Source organism: Emys orbicularis, chromosome 17, assembly GCF_028017835.1.
Source record: "Emys orbicularis isolate rEmyOrb1 chromosome 17, rEmyOrb1.hap1, whole genome shotgun sequence".
Taxonomy (NCBI): Eukaryota; Metazoa; Chordata; order Testudines; family Emydidae; genus Emys; species Emys orbicularis.
Window position 1 is genome coordinate 10,619,624 of NC_088699.1, and position 22,448 is coordinate 10,642,071.

Below are 22,448 nucleotides of genomic sequence, written 5' to 3' on the forward strand. Positions count from 1 at the left end.
GTGCCCCTTGTGATACAGTACTGAACTTGATTTCTAAGAAGCATTTGAGTGACTCTGAAGTTTTTCAATGGGAATGGCAGAGTTGATGGCAGAGGAGTCGGGATTGGGATTCCCACCCTAGGACAGAAAGAAAATCGTTGATTTGGAAAAAAACAAAACCCAACAAAGAAGATATTTCGGATTGTCATGGAGAACGTGAATGAGTATGGGGTTGGTCCAGGATGTCCAGGTTAGATCTACACTACAGATCTTACAACAGCACAGTTGTACCCACTGTCCACACCAGCGCTTTTGTCAGTGAAACTTATGTCGGTTGGGGTGTTTTTTCGCACCCTTAACCAACAAAAGTTTTGCCGACAAAAGTGCTAACGTAGACATAGCCCCAGACTAGTTGACTGGCTCAGGTCTGGCCAGATGGGAGGAGCCTTACTTATAATGGGGCTAGTTAACATCATTGAAGGGGACGTCCGTCAGAACTAAATTACAGGAAGTGAAACGGGGGTGTTACCCATCATCACTCCTACGGTCACCACCACATTTTAATCTACAGACAGAAGGAGAAGAAGATTCGAAGGCCGGCAAGATGACACGCCCATGCAATAAAAGCCATTAAAGAACCCACAAGAAAATGTACTCCCCTGTGTAAAATGAAAGCAGCACTTCCTTTTCACCTCAAACACTTTTCACTAGAGAAAACTCTGTGTTGGAGGGTCGGTGTTTTTAGGAGTAACTGTGTGTCTATTTCACTGTTAGTTATCCAGGGTGTTTTACGAAAGACTCTCAGGCGCACCCCCTGGGCCATATTTTCCAACAGAGAGAAAGCAGATCCACATGCAAAAATATGTGTGCAAGAGCACTCAAAGTTGCATATGCCATTACTGTAATTTCCTGCAAATATTGATAATTGTGGGTCCAATCCTGTGGGGTCCGGGGTGCCCCCAACCCTGCTCAAAGGACTCACTAGCCACATTTGTCCTAGCTGGCAATTTGTATGTGTCATCGCAGTAACCATGTGCAAATGAGCTCTAGCCCTTGGATCGGAGCCTCTTGTCTTTTGAAAAACGTAGCCTTCATCGGCAAGAATTGGGACTTCCCTGGTTTGCTTTTGTTATCCTTTAGAGATCCACCACTTGGACCTGTGCAACGGGCAGGTGGGAGCTCTATTCCCCCTTTACCCCTCAATAGGTTCAAGAGACAAAGCCACACAGTTATTCCTAAACAGGCAGGCAACCCTGCCACATACATTCCATGCTTTCGAGGCTCTCTCATGAAAAGTCACTGTCCTGCTGGCTAACTCTAGATCTCCGCTAAGGTCCATCAAAGGCTCCAACTCACACAAGAAATACAACCTTACTGAGAAAGCATCTGAATGCATAAAGGAGCAAATAACCCTGTAGCGATTCTGTTACCTCCACAATGTTAACAGTACATTAGTCGTGACTAGGAATAAATTTGTATAAAGGTGGTTTGGGGATAGGGCCTAATTCACTTTAAGATCTGACTGCTCTGTAACTGACAGTGTGCTAGCAACACAAGCTACATGCTAATGCCATTGTGAACAGGGATTATTTCCCCTGACAACTGTGCTCCTCACTTCATGCAGGGTTTTATAAACACGGGCCTATTACAATTCTTAGGAGAAATATCCTTGTCTACACGGGCAAGGGAAACTGTGTTAGACCTCTGCTAGCAGCAACCACGCCTTCTAACAGTTCCAATTGTAGTGTGGTGCAGGGGTAGATTTTCAAGTTAAACTTAAGCAACCCTATAGTAACGATCTGACTCTGATGATGCCAGAGAGTCAAATCCTGCAGTCCTTACTCTGGTGAAAATCCCATTGAAGTGAATGGGAGTTTTGGACAAATACGGTCAAAAGGATCCATTTCCTAGAGAAGATCTCAACTCAGAAATAAATTTGCACATTAAGTGGCTAGGGTGGTGAAGGTATCCGATCACTTGACTAGTCAACACACACCTTACATCCTGGTCTGGGTTGGTGTCACTTCCAAAGGAGGTTGAGTTAATTGCACCTTTACTCCCGCTACTAGCCATTTCCAGACAGTAACATGATAAGAAAGGACAGATATTGACATAGGGACCACCATCCCCTGGTCCTGACACGTGCAAAACTTCCCCTCGCTGCAGTGGGAGTTTTGCCTGCATCAGGATTACAGATCAATAAAGAAGAAAAAGGAGAACATTAGCAATAGTACGACATGGGAAGTGGGACAAGGAACAGAAGATTCAAACAACGGATAATTAAACATGTCTTAAGCAATCACTGAAGAGAATGGCAAGTACCTGTAGAAAATCTGTGTCTCACTGAAGTCAATAGGAATTTTGCCACTGACTTCAGTGGGATCTGGTTCCGCCACCACAAAAGATGGAACAAAATTGTACCAGAAACCTTGGGATGCTTTAAAGTAGTCACTTCAGATAAGAAGGGGGTTGCTCTTTAGTCAGATTTCACTGTATTTTGTAAGACACACTGTCAGGTTCTATATACTGATTTACTGGAATATACGGTTATCCTATACAAAATTAAATTCCATTTCATTTGATTTTTTTTAAAAGCTCTTGCCCCTTGGAGCATTTCACATGCATATTTATCCATTTTCTAATCCGTTCACTATCCTGCACTAAAACGTGGTCACGTTCAGGAAAAAAACACCACAAATCAACCTCATTTTTGGCAGCTTTCTCGTCCCAGGTTCCATTCCACCCAACTGGCGAAATATATTGCAAAGCCACTAGTTCTAAATAACTGCCTCTGACAAAATCCTTTTAGGGAACGGGACTGGGGTGAGGAATCTTGAAATAGATAGAGCCGTGCACAGAGAGTTCTGTGAAATCAATTATTGCGTTAGAAAAAAACAACAACAACCCCAAAACAAAACATATTTTTAAACCATGAAAATAACAAATATGAAATTTTCTTTTGACAAAGCTGTAAAAATTGAGCCATTTATGAAATTCCAACAAATGAAGTCCGGTTGTGTATTCTTTTTCCTTTTATTAAACAGGACAGAGAATTTCCTTTAAATGCCATAACAAGTCACAGTGATTTCAGATGGTTTACTGAAATGTAATATACTGAAGGGAAATACCTTTAACATGTTTTTTTTTAATTTGTCATCAAATATTTGTACCCTGGTCCACTAAACCATCTGTCTTTAAAGTTTCTTTTTTTAAAGAGGACACTCTGCTTTCTTCCTCCAAAAATTAACATTTAAGTTGTCTAATAATCCTGCAAACAATCAACCTTGCCAAAGGCCTTCTCCGCTGTTATATTTATTTATATATATGTAGCTTTGGGCAGATACATATACATATAAATATAGACTTCTATGATTTTTTCCCCATTCTACGCAATGTCTCAATAAAGAGATCAGCCTTTTTTATTCTACAAAGAAGCAACACATGAAAGGGAAAAATTAAAGTCTTAAGAACATCATATTCATATTTCACTGATTACACGTAAAAGGAAAAAAAATCACTATGAACAACTGTCATTAAAGTTTTCTCTGATTAGCGAAATTCAAGTGCCGAGAAGCCCCCGTTTCTCATTACCACTTCCAGGTTGGTTATTAAAAGATTAAGGATGGACTTGGCAGTCCCAACCTTAGGTGTGTCACTCTGCCCCTGTTCACAGAGTTCCTGCACTGTTCTCCCTTGGAATCGGACGTGGTTGGAATGTATGGAGTTTCAGGAAAGGTGGCCTGCCAAAGACTTTGCCAGTGGGCTTCCTGTTCTAGGCCAGCTTCAGCGTGCTCACAGGGAATGATGGCATGGTGACCATAGTTACCGGGTTTAGCACTGTTTGCCCAACTAACTGTTGATGGTGGACAACTTGGGTTCCTACAGCAGGTTTGGCCATCACCGCTTGCTGGCCTAGGTTTGTGGTTCCATTCACTTGCTGGTGAGAAATCGTGTGAGCGATGTGGCTCACAACCGGTTGGCTGACGGCCACAGGCTGAGGATAAATGGGTAACTGCTGGCCGAGGTGGGTCATGTGATTTATGGTTGCCGGGTGCACAGTGATGTGGCCGATAGGCTGAGCAGCAGTGGTGAGTTGCATGGGGCTGGACGTGGAAGGTGCTATGTGAGCGATGTGCTTGGTCTGCGGACCCTGAATCACGTGGTTGACAGTCTGGATGACCGACGCATGGGTGGTGGCGGTGTGGGCGATAACAGTCGATTGCACCGTCGAAGCCGCCACGATGTGAGTCTGTGCGGGGACGATCGCCTGCGGCTGGACCAGTGCCTGGGTCTGGAGGGGCGGCGGCGCGTGGGGTGGGGTTTGTTTCTGATGCAGAGGCAGGTGCTGAGGCAAGACTGCAGGGTGGTGGGAAGCAGCATTCGGAGGGACAGCCTTCAGTAGCTCGGGGTGCTGGCGCTGGGTTAGTTTTGGTAATGAGTTCACGGGCCTGTCGTCTTCCATGTCTTCGTCAATGTTGTCTTCGCCCTCTGGAAAAAATGAAAGGAAGAAAGTGGGGTAAACAGAACAGCAGAGGATGAGCCTGATTATCCAGCCTCATCTCCAGGGCACGAAGGGAGGAACCGATTATAACTGTAGGACAGAGTTATCACTCTATAGCATGAAGGAAGCCCAACCACAGTCAGGTTCAACGTCTTCCTTTGAACACAGGCTCGACCAACCCTTGCAGCCAACTTCTCCCTACTCCCACTCCCAGTAGATTGCCAAGAGGGGGATTCTCACAGCAGGGCAAAGCCCGCCTTAGAAAGTGAGACACCCCAATTGAGTGTGGCGCCCTGAAGATGCCAGGCAGGGGGAGAGAAATCAGACAGTGAGAGTTGCCTCCTGTGATGGCGGCAGGGACAGTCCTCAGTCCTCTCTTTACAAGGGGTGAATTCTGTCTCAGCTTCACAGGTGCACAGGGGAGGTTATAAAAAAAGGCTGCATGGGAAACAGATGGAAGTCTGCACACCCAAGGGTTACAGGACTAGGCCAAATCCTAACCCGGGGAGTTTTCTTGTCGTAGAGAGACCTTGCTCATTGGGACTCTTCTTTTTACTTTCCGCCAAGTCATTTCATCCGTTTGCACCTCTCTTTCTGCTCTCAGATCAGGAAGGAAGCTGAGATGGGGAAATATAGCAGCTAGTTGCCTTACCCTCTGGCTATGGAAAAGGGAGATTGGTCCAGCCAGTGAACTGCTGAGTCAGTTAGTCATTGTGGGGACCCCAGTGAGACCGGGACCTTGAGTGTGATACTTTGCATTGCTCGTTCTAAAGCCAGCAATGCAGTGGCAATTACATATCTTGAAAGACACGGTGGCTTGGGAGAACAAGGGAAGACCTTTCCCTCTTCCCAACCCTTTAAGAGATCCTTCCGTGCAGATGGCAACTCAAGAGAGGGCTGACATCATTTCACATTTCCATCCGCCTAAATTCTGAGTCTGTTGGTGCTCAGACACCATGGGGATGGGCACAGTACAAGAACCTGGACCGAACTGCTAAACTCAGGTTTTCCCTTTCCAGCTGCTGCTGTATCAACTGCCTGTAGTTTCACAGGGGGATTCCATTACTGATTGAAGGAATTGATACAAATGGTCACAGAGTGCTAACCTCGGCCAAAGCATGTCCTTGAACTGTCTATTCTTCATATGGCAGATCACAAGTCAAGCCAAAAGCATGGCCCCTCCTCTCTTACTGATAAACTCGTTACAGGGCAGATGTGTGTGAAAAGGTTTTGCCTCCATTAACAACCATTTACTTTTCATCGTGGGTCCTTTTCAAACGTTAAGGCTCATTAAACTGTTCAAATGCACTGGTGACTTCCTCCTCCATTCAGTGCCCTTCTCTACATGGCAGAAAAACCTCTGAGATTTCAGTGCAAATACACCTGTTGCTTTATAGTCGCTCAGTTCTGACAAGCAGGAATGCGCGCTGGCATTAGATTACAACTGGGTTTTGAATGTGGGGAGCTGAGTCTTACAATGTAGGAGGTCCAACATGCAGATTTTTTAGTGGGCAAAACAGCCCTTGCAAATAATAACACTTTGTACGTACATAGAACCTCTCCTGCAAGACCATCACTGTGCTTTATGGAGGTGGATAAGAATGATCTCCCCCCATGTGAAAGGCTAAGGACAACTTTTACAGAAGAGCTCTCTGATTTCGGATGCCGAACCCAAGACACTTTGTGCCTGATTTCCAGAAGTGCCAAGCACCCACAGCTCCAGAGGAAGTCGGCAAGAGCTTCCAGCGCTCCGCACTCTGATAATCAAGCATTGGGCTGTGAACCTGGGCACCCAAAAATGGAGGACAAAAAACTGGGCCAAACTGGCGTGACTAGAACTCAGGTCATCTGGTTCCCAATTCTGTGTTCGTATCACCAGGCCACTCTGCTTGAAGCCTGATTTCAGGATTGGATGTATTATTACAGCTCAACTTTTGATGATTACCCACCTGTTAATGGGCATGAAAAAATCCCATTCAATCCATCTCCAGATTCCGCCAGGAGAGGCCTGAAATACCTAGTGCACTTAGCACAATTTAAAACTGGGTAGCAGGGTTTGCAAACACATACTATTCTGTAACACATAAGCATGTCGCACAACCATACTTGAATCCTCCAGCAGCATTTGGAAAACATTGTTCACTTGGTCGGATGCAGCAATGGTCCTTAGAAAGGCAGGGTCGATGCAGCTACCTGGCTGTGAAAGCCATTTGGCTAATAGTGTTAAACTGTGCTGGGAAGAATATTTCAGCTAGTGTGGACCAGGTTAAAATGGAGCTTTTCACCAGCTGAAACGTGTCCACTTCCACGTTCTGTTCCAAAACCAAAACATGGGCTGGTTTAGTCAAAAGTCTTAATGACCCTGAAAGGAGATTCCATCGCTTAGCACCACATTCATAGGTCTGGGATGAAACTGAGAAGAAACTCAGGTTGTTTCACATGGTTTCAAGGTCAAACTAGCACCAGGCAATACCACAGCAATAACAGAGAAGCTAACGGTACCTGATGCAGTCGAGGTAGATGCCTGGTCATCCTCTGGCTGAACTGTCTGTCGAATAATCCTGTCAATTTCCAGGATGTCCATCCACTGGCTCAACTCGTTCTTCAGTTCGGCCAGTCGCTGCTGGGTAGCGATCTTCTCCCTTGCCAGCCGCTCCATCTCGTGTTCATATTCCTTCTCCTTTCTCTTTAAAGTCTAAGGACAGGATGAAGAAAGCAATGGAAGAAATACAAATAAAAATGTGACCCACTGTAACCAGGACACGCCCATTGCCTTTGCCAGTAGAACATAAGAACGAACATCGTGGGTCAGACCAAAGGTCGATCTAGCCCAGTATCCTGTCTTCCGACAATGGCCAATGCCAGGTGCCCCAGAGGGAATGAACAGAACAGGTAATCATCAAGTGATCCATCCCCTGTTGCTCATTCCTAGTTTCTACCAGTTGTCTTCACTTTATCACTGGTTTCCAATCAAGGCTACACCTTCTAAATCCTCACAGTAAGGGAGAGGGCTGGTGACAACCATAAAAAACAGAACGCTCTACTTGGTCGATCCTACGGAATCTCCCCCATAATAGGAATAGTGCTGATCCCAGTGTCTGAGCACAGCACCAAAAATGAAATGATTAATGGGCCAAAATCAAATCAGATATAAGTAAACTCTAAGTATATAAGTAACCCTAAGCAACGCCATAGACACCAGTAGAACTGCACCTGCTTGCATTAAGTCTGAATTTAGCCCAGTATAGCCACTGGTCTCCGTAAATAAGGGGTGTGTGTGGTTTAATAGTGCCAATAATCATTTCTCCTTTGGAAAGTCTTAATAGCCTTACATCAAAATAAACGGCGGCAACTGTGGCCTACCTCCCCTCAAATTGCAAAATACTAGGCTAGGAATAAGCCCCAGCTACATTAAAGGCCTAATTTTGATCTCTGAACTGTCAAGGCAGTTGTGGCTCTCTGGGACAATGCAGATCACAAAATCCATGACGCAGTGTCTGAGACATGGGGGCAAAGCATTCTCAGTTGAAGGGAGCAAGCCATGGAACGAACTTCCAAAGGACACAGGAGACTACAGAGTCGAACCGTCTTTAGAAAAAGCTGCAAAACCTTCCTCCTTGAAAAACCTTTTCCACCACAGCAAGGACAACGCCCCTTCATTAACATCCCCAGCTACCAACATGCCCCCTCCATAAAAACCAAACCAAAACACCCCCATAAGACTTGTAACAAGCAAGCTTATCAACCAATCAGGCCAAAAAATCCAAGAACAACAAACAAACAAAAATACCCCAACAAGAGGATTTTACCTAAAAAAGGGAGGGAAGGAGGGGGAGAGAGAGAGATCCTTCCACTGACTTTCTTTCTGTTTCTGTTTAAGCAGAATGTATTTCTGCAGCGTACCTTATTATCACTGAAATCTTCAAAAGTGACTAGCGATTTCATGTCCTTCAGTTTTTGGGTGCTCAATCTAAGATGCCTTCTGATTCTCAGAAAGTGCTGAGCTTCCCCCTCTAAGCTGTCTGATGTTGGGCACCAAAAACAAACACACACAAAACCCAACAACAACTAATCACTGTTGAAAATCTTGACCCAGAACTTGATATCTATACAGAGCTATGATCTGTTTAGCCTTTACATACCCAGAAAGGGACTGCTTAATTCGTTACCGAAAAACACAGTGACCACTGTTCTCACCTCAAAGTGCAATGTCCCGCTGAAAATGTAGGTCCCAGTCATGAGATGCATTGACCATTCATGACTTTGCAAGATCGGTCCCTTACTTTAGGACCACAGCACCAAGTAACAGAGCAGCATAATCTATGTTGAAGCAGCCAAGGCAAATTGTGGCCCACATTATAATAATCTCACCTGCCATTTGTTTGCTGATGCTTTTGTTTCTGTATACAGTTAGATCACAAAACGTACTGGATTTGTCAACCAAAACTTGTGGGAATCGTGTTAATTGCCATCTAGAATAGGTGGCACTGGGCCAGGTGACGTAATAAGGAGAAGCACACAACACAATAATTTATTGTGCAAGAAACTTCTCAGTACTGCTTCCTCCCCTCCTTGACAAACAGTAACAGTTGGCTGCAAAGCTCATGAAGCCGTGCTCTTCGAAATGTAAGATTTGCCACATTAGAGTGAATTTATAGTCTGCCAAGGTCAGCACCATGTCTCTGGCAGTGGGTCCTGCTGAATGCTTCACAGCAATGTGAAAACATCCCATAATCCACCTGGCAAACTCTGCAATGTGCATGAGAGATGGAGAAAAGTCCTTAGTGGCTGATTCTAGTAGCAGGTGATCCAAATCAACTAGGAAACAGAGCAGGCTTCCTGAAACTCATCCCTGTTTAATGGTTGGAAAATGGGCTCTCTAATGGCCTGATCCAGAGAAGTGCTGAGCACCTACAACTCCCTTTAACTCCAGTGGGAGCTTTGAGTGCTCAGCGCCTCTCAGGATCAGGTCCTAAGCATTCTACAGTGAAATGATTTACAGCCAGAGCACTGATTTGTCAAGTAATTAGACTCTGCTGTGTAAGTCACACCCGCTGGAACTCCATCTTTCTCTGGTCCATGTTCTGCTTTGGATGGATCAACAGAAGAGATGACAGCAGCAAGGTGAGAGAGGAGATTATAGAAGAGACACTAGAATATATGGGTCAATCAGACACTTCGACCTGCCCGGTCAGGGGTCTCATATGGAAGGTCTTTGCTTCAAGGACACAGTGGTTCAAATTCTGCTCTCAGTTTTCAAATACCTAGACTCCCAGAAACGACAGATCCAAATCGCAGCAGGATAAACTCAATCCTTCCAAGGCAGAGATTTCATATTCCATGGAGCATACCCCATATAGGGTCTTTCAGATGAGGCCTTAAAAAAAATCAAGATCACATCTGGTCTCAATGAATACTAAAGATCCCACTCCACTTTTCATAAGAGAAAGGGTTTGCCCCGCATCCACATTTTCCCCTCCCTGAAGTGCTCTGTGGCTTCTTTACTCATCTGAATGCAGCTCTGTCTCCCAGACATGGCTGCATTTAAGTGAATTCTCCATGTGCACAGTTTGGGACCCATTAGAATGCAAGGCACAATCACTGCTGAAAACTCCGAGTAGTTTGCATTCTCCATTATCTAAATCTCAGATTTGATCTGTGAGGGTTGTAGCCTGTGGCGGGAAGGGAGGAGGAGGAATGATTATAAATGGAAACAAGAAGAAAAATAATCGTATACATGTTTTCTCCCATAAAACCACTTTAGCTCTATGCAAAAATAACCCGGACTCTTGAACGAGTCTAAGTTCATTAAATGTTTTTCTTTCAAACAAACCAGACACTTCACTCTACATTCCGCCACCCCCGCCCCCCTGCCCCGAACAAAACTCAGAAATTAAGACCCAAGAAACGAATCTGATTCCTGTGGAATGTGAAAGTCAGACCCTTCCCAGCACCGTGCTTCCACCCCGCTGACTTCCTAAGCTCCCTGCCAGAACACTCTGACTGTACGTGCGTGGCAAACGCTGACATGGAAAGAGGCTCTCTTAAGGACATCGGCAAATGAATCACGGATGCAGAGCACATACAAAATGTAGGAAACATACGCGGATGAAGCAGCAAAGGAGGCAGTTCAGAGCCCTAGCAGGGGCGTTCCGCCAAAGCAGCAGCATGAGCTGGAATACTCCTTCCACTCCTCTCCTCTATCCCAGTCGGAGGGCGTCCCTTGCTTCTTCTGTGCTGTAACCTGCCTTCAGCGCAATAGGAGTTACTCTCGGTTCCTGACTTCAGCCTCAGTTCACCTCTCCTCGATTCCTGATCAAATTAAGAAGCAGGGCTCCGGAATGGGTGCAAAGGAGGTGGAATGGGCACCGCTGTGCAGGAGACGGCCTGAGATCTGTGGTTTGGCCACTGAAGGGATGTGGCCAATGAATCTGTAACTACAGTGATCTGCTGCTCAAAACCTGGGGAAGGGCCGCGGACAGGGTTGTCATAGTGAAACAGCTCCACGGATGCTCTGTGGCTTGGGACGGGCAAGTAAACTCTTCCCATCCCAACACATCCGTCGAGCTCACTTGTTCCGGCTTTATGCCAGGCCCTAAAACATTAATGTATCAAAATATCTCCAAACAGGATGGCAGATTGCGTTTCCTATTCGGAGGGTGACAGGGGCATTCTGAAGAGCAACACAGCCTGAAAAAGAGCTACTAATAGAGGAGGGATGGATAAAAGCCAGCAATACCTTGCATCACAGGGAAAAACTGAAGTCAAGTAAGAAAGAAAACATATGCTGTCCTTTTCTGCTAGCACCCACTAACAGAGTATTGAAACCCTTCAATATATTGATCACCAGAGAAGGAAAATGATGCAGTGTCAATGAAGTCTTCCTAGTACACAAAGGCATAGCAAACAAAGCACCACTGTGGAACCTAGTTTTATTACAGTGGACTATACATGTAAAGTCAATGCATCAGATAGTGACCAATTTAGAAAGAAAGAAAGAAAGAAAGAAAGAAAGAAAGAAAGAAAGAAAGAAAGAAAGAAAGAAAGAAAGAAAGAAAGAAAGAAAGAAAGAAAGAAAGAAAACAATAGCTGATCTTGACAGATGTTTCCATTTTCTGAAGCCTTAAGCCAGCAGTGAGGCACAGGGGTACAGACCCTAATGGGGTACAGACCCTTTCAGCTCTAGGTGTCTAATTACAACTGCATTCGACGTCAGTGCTGGCTGTGAATAAGGAGAGGCCTTAAGCCCCTTGGGCTTCAATTATGAGCCCGAAAGAGAGGTAATGAGTAAAATCTGCAAAAGTGCCCAAGTCCCATTTTCAAGGCCCCAGGAGCAGAAATCCCACTTTCAAAAGAGACAGGAACTTAGAAGTCTAAGTCACTCAGGGGCTTTTGAAAATGTTACCCAAAGAGATTTTCACATAGCTCATTGTGACTGTTTCTCCCCACTCACATCCAGAACTCACTGAAGTCTAAGACAAAACTTCCACTGATCTTCCTCGTGCAGAATCAGCCCCATGATCTTCAGAATACAGGCACCGAGACCCCAGTTCTACCAGTGTGTCTCCCAACAGGATTCAGCCCCATACACTTTAACAATCCCGAAAGTCAACTGACTCAAGACTTATTTGGGAAACCCTCAGTGCTTGCTTGACTCTAGATCAGGGGTCTCAAACTCAAATGACCACGAGGGCTACATGAGGACTAGTGCATTGGCCCCAGGGCCGCATCACTGACACGCCCCCTCGCTGTCCCCAGCTCCGCCCCCACTCCACCCCTTCCATGAGGCCCCGCCCCTGCCCCGTCTCTTCTCCACCTCCTCCCCTGAGCCCACGGCTCCCGGCTCCTCTCCCCTCCCTCCTGGAAAGTGCTAAGCGCCACCAACAGTAATGCACCTCACTCAAAGGACAAAACACGCACTTAGTTAGATTTACTTCTGTTAAAGCCCCCCCACTGCACTGGGTGCACCACCACTCCACCCCTGCTCTGCCTCTTCCAGGGGTGGCAGGTTCGTAGAAATTTTGGTGGTGCCCAGAACCTGCCCTCCCCCAAACTCCACCCCTACCTGCCTAAGGCTCTGGGAGGGAGTTTGGGTGGGGGAGGCGGTCTGGGGTGCAGGCTCTGGGATGGAGTTTGGGTGCTGGGTGCAGGCTCCGGGCTGGGGCAGGGGGTGGAGGGGTGCAGGCTCTGGGATGGAGTTTGGGGATAGGAGGGGATGCAGGGGTGAGGGCTGTGGGGCTGGGGATGAGGGGTTTGGGGCATTGGAGAGGCTTGGGGCATTGGAGAGGCTCAGAACTAGGGCAGAAGGGAAGGACAACCTGCCCTGGCCATAGTGGAGGAGGGCACTAGGACCCTGGGGCAGCAGGGTAATGCCGGAAGCCGGCAGAGCGGAGTGGAGTCCACATGAGCTGCAGGCTCCTGGCAGTGAGGGGGCAGCAAGTGAGCCCGGGGGACACTCGGGGGAGACGCGTGGGGGTGGCAGGCGGGGCCGGGGGAGAGACCTGGCCCCAAACACTGGGGAGCAGCGAGCAGGGAGCTTAGCTGCCACATAAAATAACTCGGGGGGGGGGGGGCGCGGGGAGCTTGTCGGGCCGCAGGGAACAGCTCTGCGGGCCTTGTGTTTGAGACCCCTGCTCTAGATTAAGATGGGGCTCTTAATTTGTTAGATACAAAAACAACGAACTGGGGTGGCCCCTGCTTCCTTCTTACAGAAAAGCTGAGTCAAAACTATATTAGTGAACCACAGAAATTACTGGTCTCTTTTTTCCCCTCTAAAGCAAACAAAGCAACTATCCTAAAACTGAACCCAACTAATTTATACTAACTGGCCAAATTCAGCTTTGGCATAAGGGGGGGAATGGATTTAAATGGGACTGCCCTCACTTTATGCCACAGCTGGATTTAGTCCAGTGTAAATCATCTTTTACAAGTTAATATTTTCACTCCAAGGGGAGAATGTTTTCATTTTTTTTAAACAGGCAAATTATACTAGAATACCCCCTAATCCCAGAGGTATATAATGGAAATCGCTGACATCTTATAGCAGCAATGGCAGGCACTGGGACAATAAAATGCAGGCAAATCAGCTGTTCTATGGCTACTCTAAATGGGGAATATAGGGGTCAGAGCTCTTGACTGTATTACAGCTCTGATCTCTAATCTTAGGAGACCTAGTTTAAATCCATGCAAGGCTGCAGTGGCTTAAAATCCATAGGGTTCTTTTAAAACCCATTATTCTGCAGCTTCTCATCGGGCTGTGGCGGGTACATTACAACACAATACAAGGTAGCTGGGTTCCGATTTCTAAAGTAGCGGAGGAGACTGGGGGAAGACACACGATCCTATTCTCAGATTCCTACACTGGAACAGCCCCCACGTGAGCTGAGTAGGTGTTGTCACTTTGCAATGTAAGCAAGGGAGAAATGAAAAGGAAAAAGCCTGCCAATAAAATCCTCATAAACCCATGTGCACACACAAGACCTGCTACCGCTCTCCACACACAATCTCCCTCCAAAGACATCCCCACGTGATTCTCCACATGGCGTGGGGAGTGAAAGGAGAACACAGAGCCGCGTAGCTTTCGAAAATCATTCCGCAGTCTCTGAACCCGTATCTCGTACGTCACCAGAATCCCGACTCGGATTTTGTTTCCTGCGAGCAAGCGAAGAATCCAGGCAACAGACGAGTGCGACGCCAGGTGAGGCAGCGCAGCTACTTGGGTTTAATTAGCTACACACATTTAATTACCAAAAGGAAAGCGGCCCCCTAGCAACAGTGACTAGACACTCTCCTAGCTGTCGAGGTCAGAGATCGCGTGCTGATGCTTGCTCAGTAATCCACTCCCCCATCGCTCACATGGCTCTGGGACCGCCCCTTGGAAAACAGGCTGTCTGCATGGCAATGCTCCAGGCCCATCCCTTCCTCTTCTCATCCACCGCCACCTCCGCCCCCCTTAGAAGCAGAGCTCCACATGTCAGCAGCCTGAGCTCCTCCCTCTGCTGGGAAATGACTTGCCCGGGTGCCAGCTCACAACAGCCACTCACTGTAGCTACACATTCCTTGTAGGGCTTGTGCAAACAGCTCTCCTGACACTGGTGCAGGCACGTACATGCACGGGGCTCTCCAAGAGGAAGCTCTCCAAGCTAGGGTGACCAGATGTCCCGATTTTATAGGGACAGTCCTGATTTTTGGGTCTTTTTCTTATATAGGCTCCTATTACCCCCACCCCGTCCCGATTTTTCACATCTGCTGTCTGGTCACCCTACTCCGAGTGCACTGAGATAAGCAGGACTGCTGGAGAGCTCTCTCTAACACCGTAAGCTCCTAAGAGGCTGCACGTGTCAAGATGCATTTCGCAACCACCGCAGCTGTGTAGCCTAATGTCACACAAGGCGTTCTTATTCATCAATCAGTACGGTCAGGATCTTCCCCTTTGCTTTAGTCCCACCCAGCCGAGGCTCTCCTTGCCCTTTACAAACACAAACTCAGCCCGCTTCGCACCACCCAGCCCCTGCGCACTTATTGCTACAGCATTTAAAAAAAAATAAAAAATCAGACACTGGAGTTGCATTCACCAGAGACAGAGCTGGGGGTGGACATGAAACCTCTGGGCCCCAGCTGATCCCTGTACAGCACAATGGATTCACCTCCAGCTGGAAGCGTGGGCACTGCGGACACCCTCTCTCCTCAGGAGTTTCTGCTCCGAGGGCACGGAATCGGCTTTAGTGTGCAGCGAGGGCCCGCCAGGCGAAAAGCTGACTCAAGAGCATTCCCTGTCTGGTCCAGGCACTGCCAATGCAGAGTCCTGCTTGCAGGACGCAGCAATTGCAAAGGTCTTGCTGTGCTTGCATCTCCCACACCGTAGGGCTTAAGTAGGTCAGAGGTGAATTTCGTCCTGATTCATTTAGCATCAGCTAGAGGTCATTTTAGACAAAGCATCTGCCTGTCCATAGCTGAGCATTCTCAACACCCACCCATGTCAGACACTGGGTTGCCAGATAATTCACCTGGAAGGGCACAGGGATATCCAAACCCCATCTCTTCTGGATCTTCTTACCTATGCACCCTCAGCCATGCAAAACATCTTCCAACAGCCCTCCCGGTCCCCCAGCACAATGTTGCTAAAAGAAGAATTCTTATTATCATGCCTCTCACAATGGGACCTAGCCTCCAGCTACTACTGCAACACAAACAATAGTCATCCCCTACAGCAAATGCATATTTTTAAAGATAGGATCCAATTATATATATTCTCCCATCTCACCTGATCTTGTCTGCTGGTTCTGCAACAGACTTAGAAAACAAGACTAGACCAGGCAGGGAAAAAAATACCAGATGCAGAGCAAAATTTACAAGGAATGACGTTTTGATAAAGGAATTAATACGAATACCCCAAATTCTTCTCTTTCTAGGTCTGATATTTTGTTAAAGCGGCTGCACGTGTATCTGGGACAGTGGCAGGTCTTTAACTGCAATCTGACCCACTTTCCCTAGCTGTCACTCCGAATGGAAACTGTCAGAGAAGACAAAGCTAAGACTCCGGGAAGGAGTTTTCAGGGGCTCCTAAGATTAAATTGTCTGCCAAGATATGGAGAGATGCATGTTCCCCAAGTTTGGCCCGGGTCTCCGAGCCTGAATGTTCAAATGAAAATCCTTTGCTTAGAGCAACGTCCTTTATGAAGGAACACTTCCTCCTTCCTGGCTGCCTTGCGGTTTCCATCAGGATATAGTCCCATTAGGAGCTTCCTGTCCTGAAGTGGAGACGTGCACTTTGCACAGTCTCATCTGATCCCCTCTCATCAGATAATTGTCCGGCCTGACTGTGTTCACAGGAGACTGCTTGCCCTCTGCAGTTCTTCTCTCCCCTCAGCAAAACATAGCGGGTTTCAGCTTGTGTATGGAATGAAATACCATAACAAAGGAACTTTTGTACTACCCAGCGGGTGAGCTCACAAACATACCTAATAATAATACTCCGCACAGTACTCGGCCTCCCCCAAGTGCTCTGCAAGTATTAACTGTTGAACCCTCCCCAAGCTTTCGTAAGGTAGTTCATTAGCATTCTCATTCTCATTTTATAGATGGGGAAACTGAGGCAAAGAGGCTAAGTGACAGCGCCAGAGCTAGGATTAGAATTCCAGAGTCCAGTCTCCCAGTCCTGTGCTCAGACCACACCTCCATCTCTCTCTTTCTCCCTGGTAGATGGCTTCCAATTTAAAGGGAAGCTGGGAAGTAGAAGATCCATAAACAAAAGGGGTGTGTGTGTGTGTGTGTGTGTGTGTATGTGTGTGTGTGTGTGTGTGTGTTTCTCTCAAGCTTTCTGAAACCAATGAGTATTGTCTTATTTTGAGAGCACATGTGTGGGGGGGGGCGGAGCGGGGGAGTGTGTGTGTGAGAGAGGGGGGGATTTAAAACCACAAATCAGCCATTAAATGTTATAGACAGCCGGACTCCTGCTGATTCTCCCAAGAAACAGTTTGGAAAGAAGAACCAGCTTCTCCACAAGAAGAACCATTTAGTGATATCTTCCCATGGCCCTTTTACTGAGCAAGGGATGATCTGGCAGACGGTATATAGTTGATTTTTCCTTTGATGTGTCCTCTGAGCACCTCCCTACTGTCCTGCACCATCCCTCCAGCAGAGGACTGGAAGGAAGCCCATCTATATATCCAATCATTCGCTGCTGAGCAACATGGAGGCAGTCACTCCTCCATAAGGGAAGAATGCACGAAAGGAGTCAGAAACCATGAATGGAAATCAAACGCAGGTAGCTTGCATGGCAGTGTGGGAAACTAATCACTAGGACACAGGGAGTTCTGGTGTTTTAAAACAGAAACCTCTCAGAGCAGGTTGAAACACCAATATAGATCATTTTAAAACAGCAAACTCTCAACTACTCTCAGTTGGCCAAGAATTCTTTCCCTCTACCACGAAGCTCAAAAAGAACCCAACTGCACTAGATCATCAGGAGATTCATTTTTCATCTCTAGTGCTCCCCTCCTCCAGAGTGACAGAACAAGCTCTTACAGAGATGATACATGATCAAGGACAATTGTGATGGTACTGCAGGAGTCCAAGGTTAGTGATCACTTTGGCAGTGTAAAAAAACAAAGGCTTGTATTATACCATTGCAACACTGACACTATACTTAGGCATTTAGAATGCGCTTCTTTTTCAGGTTTACTCATTTTCCACCCAAAAAAGATCCTTTTGGCTAGAATTTCTCCTGGTGAATATTGGGAAAGAGGTGATTGAGATTTTCACTTAAATTAATTTGACTGGCTTTGAGCTATTGAAGCATGAAAAAATAAAAGAACGAAGCATTTTTCACCAGATATCCAATTGCCCACATGTGGTTTTCAGGCTCAGACTAACTTCAAAGTCGCAGCGCACTTCGGCTTTGATGAGGACGAAAACCTTGCCCATGTCCGAGAAAAGTTGTAAGTGTTCAAAGCTTGTATCACAGAACACATGCAGCATCGAACGTGCAACTAATGTATTCAAATTAATGCACTGAAATACTTCAGATATATGTACCTGGAGATCTGTATATTCAAACAGTGTAAGCCAGTTAAGGCCGACTATCCGAGCTTTACATTGACTGCTCCATACTCATTATGCACCCTGGACAGCTATCCAGCCATGCCACTTAACGCATTTATGTTTGTCAGAGAAAGCAGCAGGGACTAGTGGGTTAAGCATGTTAATTCACAGCCAAAAAGTCCTAAACTTAATCTTGGTTCAGCCACTGATTCCTTCTCTCGGCCTTGGGCAAATCACTTAAATTGTTTGTTACTCTGTTTCTCTACCTGAAAAATGGATACTTCCCTACCTCAGAGACTGTTGGGAGGATCAATTTATGTTGGAAATGTAAACTAATACACAGGCAATCAATACTATCATGCAGCAAAATCTGTTAGTAGCAACCCAAGGGGCTACTGTTATTCTGGCCGTTCTAAGAGATGGATGCATGATCGTGTGAGCTAACTTGGAGGAAGTGCAGACTGAGATTTTATTGGCTGTTTGGGAGGGTGACTCTGGTTTGGAGGTGATCGTTAGCATCACTGTATTCAAATGGGCACTTCTCAGAGCTCGTGTTCAACTCAAAATTTGTGGTTCAGAGGTTCTGTACCTCAAAGGAAAGCTGAGATCAGATCATGCTACCTAGAAGAAAGCACCTAATGGGACCAGTACGTTTGGTGGGGGTTATTTTTATCCCAGACACCCATGTTACCAGTTTTAGATATGCACACTCAGTAGGGTAGCGAGAGCCTAGATGTGAAGCTGCAACCAGACAGTAGCACAGGGTGCAATCTGATTTTAGCCAGCTCCACAAATGCACCACCTCTGGAGGCTTCTGTTTTCTAAGCAAAGAATTTCCATGAAAACCCCTGTCCTTATGTTCATGCAAAATTATGACTGCAATTTTCCCCCCCAACATGTCAGGAAATTGAAAGGACTGGTTGCCAAGGCAACTGTTACTCTACAGTGTTAAGGGGTTGCCGTGACAACCATAACTTTGAATTTCTTGACTTTTGTGCATATAAAAATCTCAGCCACAGTACCGCACTGATAGAGATAACAGACACTGGCCCCAACACTGCTGCTGTGGGAGTCACGGATTCCAGGATTTTCATGTTGTTTACCAAAAAGCATCCATGCCTTTTGACATTTGGGGATTTTTGCATGTGGGCTGGTGGCTCTGATGAGAAACAGTGGAGCCAATTTCACTGAGAACCTCCACAGCTGCTAAATTAAACCCTAAGCTGCATGAGAAGTTAACAGAGAGCAGAAGCTGAGCTATGACACACATGAACAGGACAGTAAGAGCCTGAATTCCTTCCTGAATTCCCCCCTTTGGGGGCAGAAGCGTTTTCCATCCCCCACAAGGTAAAAAGATATGAACATGCTTTTTGGAGAGCAAGGCTGTATTCGGAACGAGATATGCACACGCAGGCCCTGATACAGTAATGCATTTAAGCACGTGCTTAACTTTGTGGATGAGTAGTCCCATTGGGACATTTGTATACTTAAAGTTCAGCATGTGCTTAAGTGTTTTGCTCGATCTGTGTGACAAAGGGCTGGAACGATTGGCTCCTAACGCTTTGAGATTATTCCCTACTGCGTTGTGCCATCATTGACCCCTGTGCAAAGAGGGTGTAAAATGCTACTGCCGGTATCAGCGGAGAATCCTGCATTGGTAGCACATTACAGCCACTGTGCACAGCTGTAAATGACGACACAACGCACAACGAGAATTGGACCCTTTTGTATTTTATTTAAATGGACGTCCACCAAATTAGGACCTGAACGTGTCTGTGGGTTTTCACGCCCCCCACAAGAATCAGATTTGCTTCCTTGACATGCAACAGGCAGGTTCAGGGCAGCCTTCCCCCATATGGATTATTAAACCAAAAAAGCACAACATTCACAGCAGCAAATGCACAATGCAACACCAGTCGTAATGAATCGTCCCTTCGCGTTCCTTCTTCTCAGTGTTTCCAGGCTGCTAATATGGTCCCTGCGGGGACACAGCCACGGGTGGGCCATGGCCGACCCACTTAGCATCCAGAGCGTCATCTGGGCACCTGAAACCCAGGATGGAGCTATGCACCCGCCCTTCAGAAAGCTACGCTCTGCTTTGCCATTTTCTGAGCCGCCCCATGCGCGTGCCCAGGTCGGCAGGTGAAGCCCTGCATCTGGGGGCACCAGGGCTAGGCAGCGGGTGTGGCGTCGGGGGAGAAGCTAAGCTAGCTCAGTCTGTCATTGCCCGTCCACCCGAAAGTCGGGACCCACCCAAATTTCCACTTCTAGCTACGCCATTGGGTCCTTGTATGCATCTCGCCTGCCACCATTTGGTAAAAACACCAGAAACAAACTGCTGTTGTCAGTCCACAGCAACAGCCTTTTGTCACTCTACAAATATTTCCATTTTATAGCTAGCTGTGATTAACTTTCTTAGGTCCGGATGAAAATAAGACCCAGGCACTTCCTCTGCGTTTCACCTCCAGAATAACACTAGCAATAATACTTGGCATCCAGGAAGTTTAAAAGGTGTTAATAAAACGCTTCCCTTACATACATTATATCAGCAATTTAAAAACACACTTCCAGTCACGAGCTTTTCCAAGAGCACGTTTTGGCTGTGGTGCTACATTACTAGGCATCAGACAATTCAGAATGCCCCATCAGCAGAGCGATCGTGAAATGACTTGTAATTTAGAGCCCGATTTTGCAGTCCTTACTAATGAGAGTTGTGCCACCACGCCAAAACGTGACTTTCTTACTCGGTTTTTACTCAAAGAAACTCCCCAGTGAAATCAACCCTACAAGGCAAATTGCTACACAGTTTAACAGAAAATGATCAGTTCTGTAGGTTTCTTTGCACAGCACTGAATAGAGACTTCTATCCCCGCTGTAGAATTTGACAGGATGATTGAAAATAACCAAAAGCCTACAGAAAGAAATCTCATTCTCATAGGAACTGGAAGCAATTCCAGTCTGGCAACAGTGGCCAGAACCAGATGCTTCAGGTGTAGGTGCAAAAACACCTACCCTATAGGAAGCACTAGAATAAGTCCCCCACAAACCTAACTCTAGGGATTAAGAGCATAAACTTTTATATTTTTGCACTACTTCAGAATTAATATAACAACTCTGGATATTTTTGTTATCCATACAAATGCCTAATCTCTGTCTGAATCTTGCTAAATCCTCTATTAAGTTCTATAGCTGTTTAGAATCGTTTCTACAGAACCCTGTTGCAGTTCTATACAAATCACCCCTACTACATTCTACGGCAGGGGTTCTCAACCTTTTTCTTTCCGAGGTCCACCCCCAACATGCTATAAAAACTCCATGGCCTACCTGTGCCACAACAACTGGTTTTCTGCATATAAAAGCCAGGGCAATTGCCTGGGGCCCCCTGCCACAGGGGCCCCCACGAAGCTACATTGCTCAGGCTTTGGCTTCAGCCCCAGGTGGTGGGGCGCTGGGCCCCGGCCTTCAGCCCTATGTGGTGAGGCTTCGGCTCTCTGCCCTGGGCCCCAGCAAGTCTAACACTGGCACTGCTTGGCAGACCCCCTGAAACCTGCTCGCGGCCCCCTAGGGGGTCCCAGACCCTTGGTTGAGAACCGCTGTCTCTACAGGACTTCTCCATAGGTGTGGGATTTTCCCTGAGTAAGAAGAGCATGAAAACTAAGGGCTTGTTCTCTAAGTTCTCGGTCACACTAGTTGCTGCCTTTACCTAGCTGGGATTGCTCATGTTAATAAAGACTAATTATCTGAGTCCAGGGTTATAATATCATGTTCTTAGTCCTCAAACAAAGGCCTACTGCTATTACTGAAGTCAATGGCCCAATTCCCACTGACGTCAACAGGAGCAGACTCAGGCCCGATAGTCAATGAAATCCCCAGGACTGCACAGTACAGCGCTCAGCACTTGGCAGGATCAGGCCCAGCAGCAGAGGTACGAGTTGTATTTAATACTCTGCATGTGTGAAACCCCCAGCTGGTTTCCAAGGGAACAAAAACTAGGGTTTCTATAGCAACTGTTTCATTCAGCTGGCTTTTATAGATGAAATCTTGCCGTGGCAGCAGTGAAAGTTCCTGCTTCTTTAGCCTCCTGCTACAGAAAGGAAAATACGTGTCTCTGCACCACAATATCATTATCATGCAAAGAAAAAGAACTGTCCAAGTAACCTCTTTGCTGCTGCAGATTTCAATGCTTAGGGAAACACACACACACACACACACACGCATGTGCGTACAATTAAAATCAACCACACAGACCTACACCCAGCAATTTGTACCATAGCAAATTCCTTGCTGGTTTCAGTGGCAGTTCTGACTCAGAGAAGACTGGCATCTACGTTCTCTCCAGGCAGATTATGAGCTCATTAAGGGCCGGAGCCAAAGCCCAACAAAGTTAATACAGATTTACATTCATTTCCACCTGCTTTTGATTGGG

General features: G+C 46.5%; 1 protein-coding gene across 2 annotated transcripts in view; it reads right to left on the minus strand.

Moving 5' to 3' along the window:
- Positions 1-2,995: 2,995 nt before the first annotated feature.
- MNT (MAX network transcriptional repressor) overlaps positions 2,996-22,448 on the minus strand; it is a 69,977-nt gene continuing 50,524 nt past the window's right edge. For both annotated transcript variants that reach the window (XM_065418082.1, XM_065418081.1), the window contains 2 exons: positions 6,983-7,175; positions 2,996-4,467 (listed from right to left, as the gene is read on the minus strand). In XM_065418082.1, the coding sequence (XP_065274154.1) occupies positions 3,752-4,467; positions 6,983-7,175 (909 nt within the window). In that variant the 3' untranslated portion in view covers positions 2,996-3,751. The remainder of the gene's footprint in view (positions 4,468-6,982; positions 7,176-22,448) is intronic.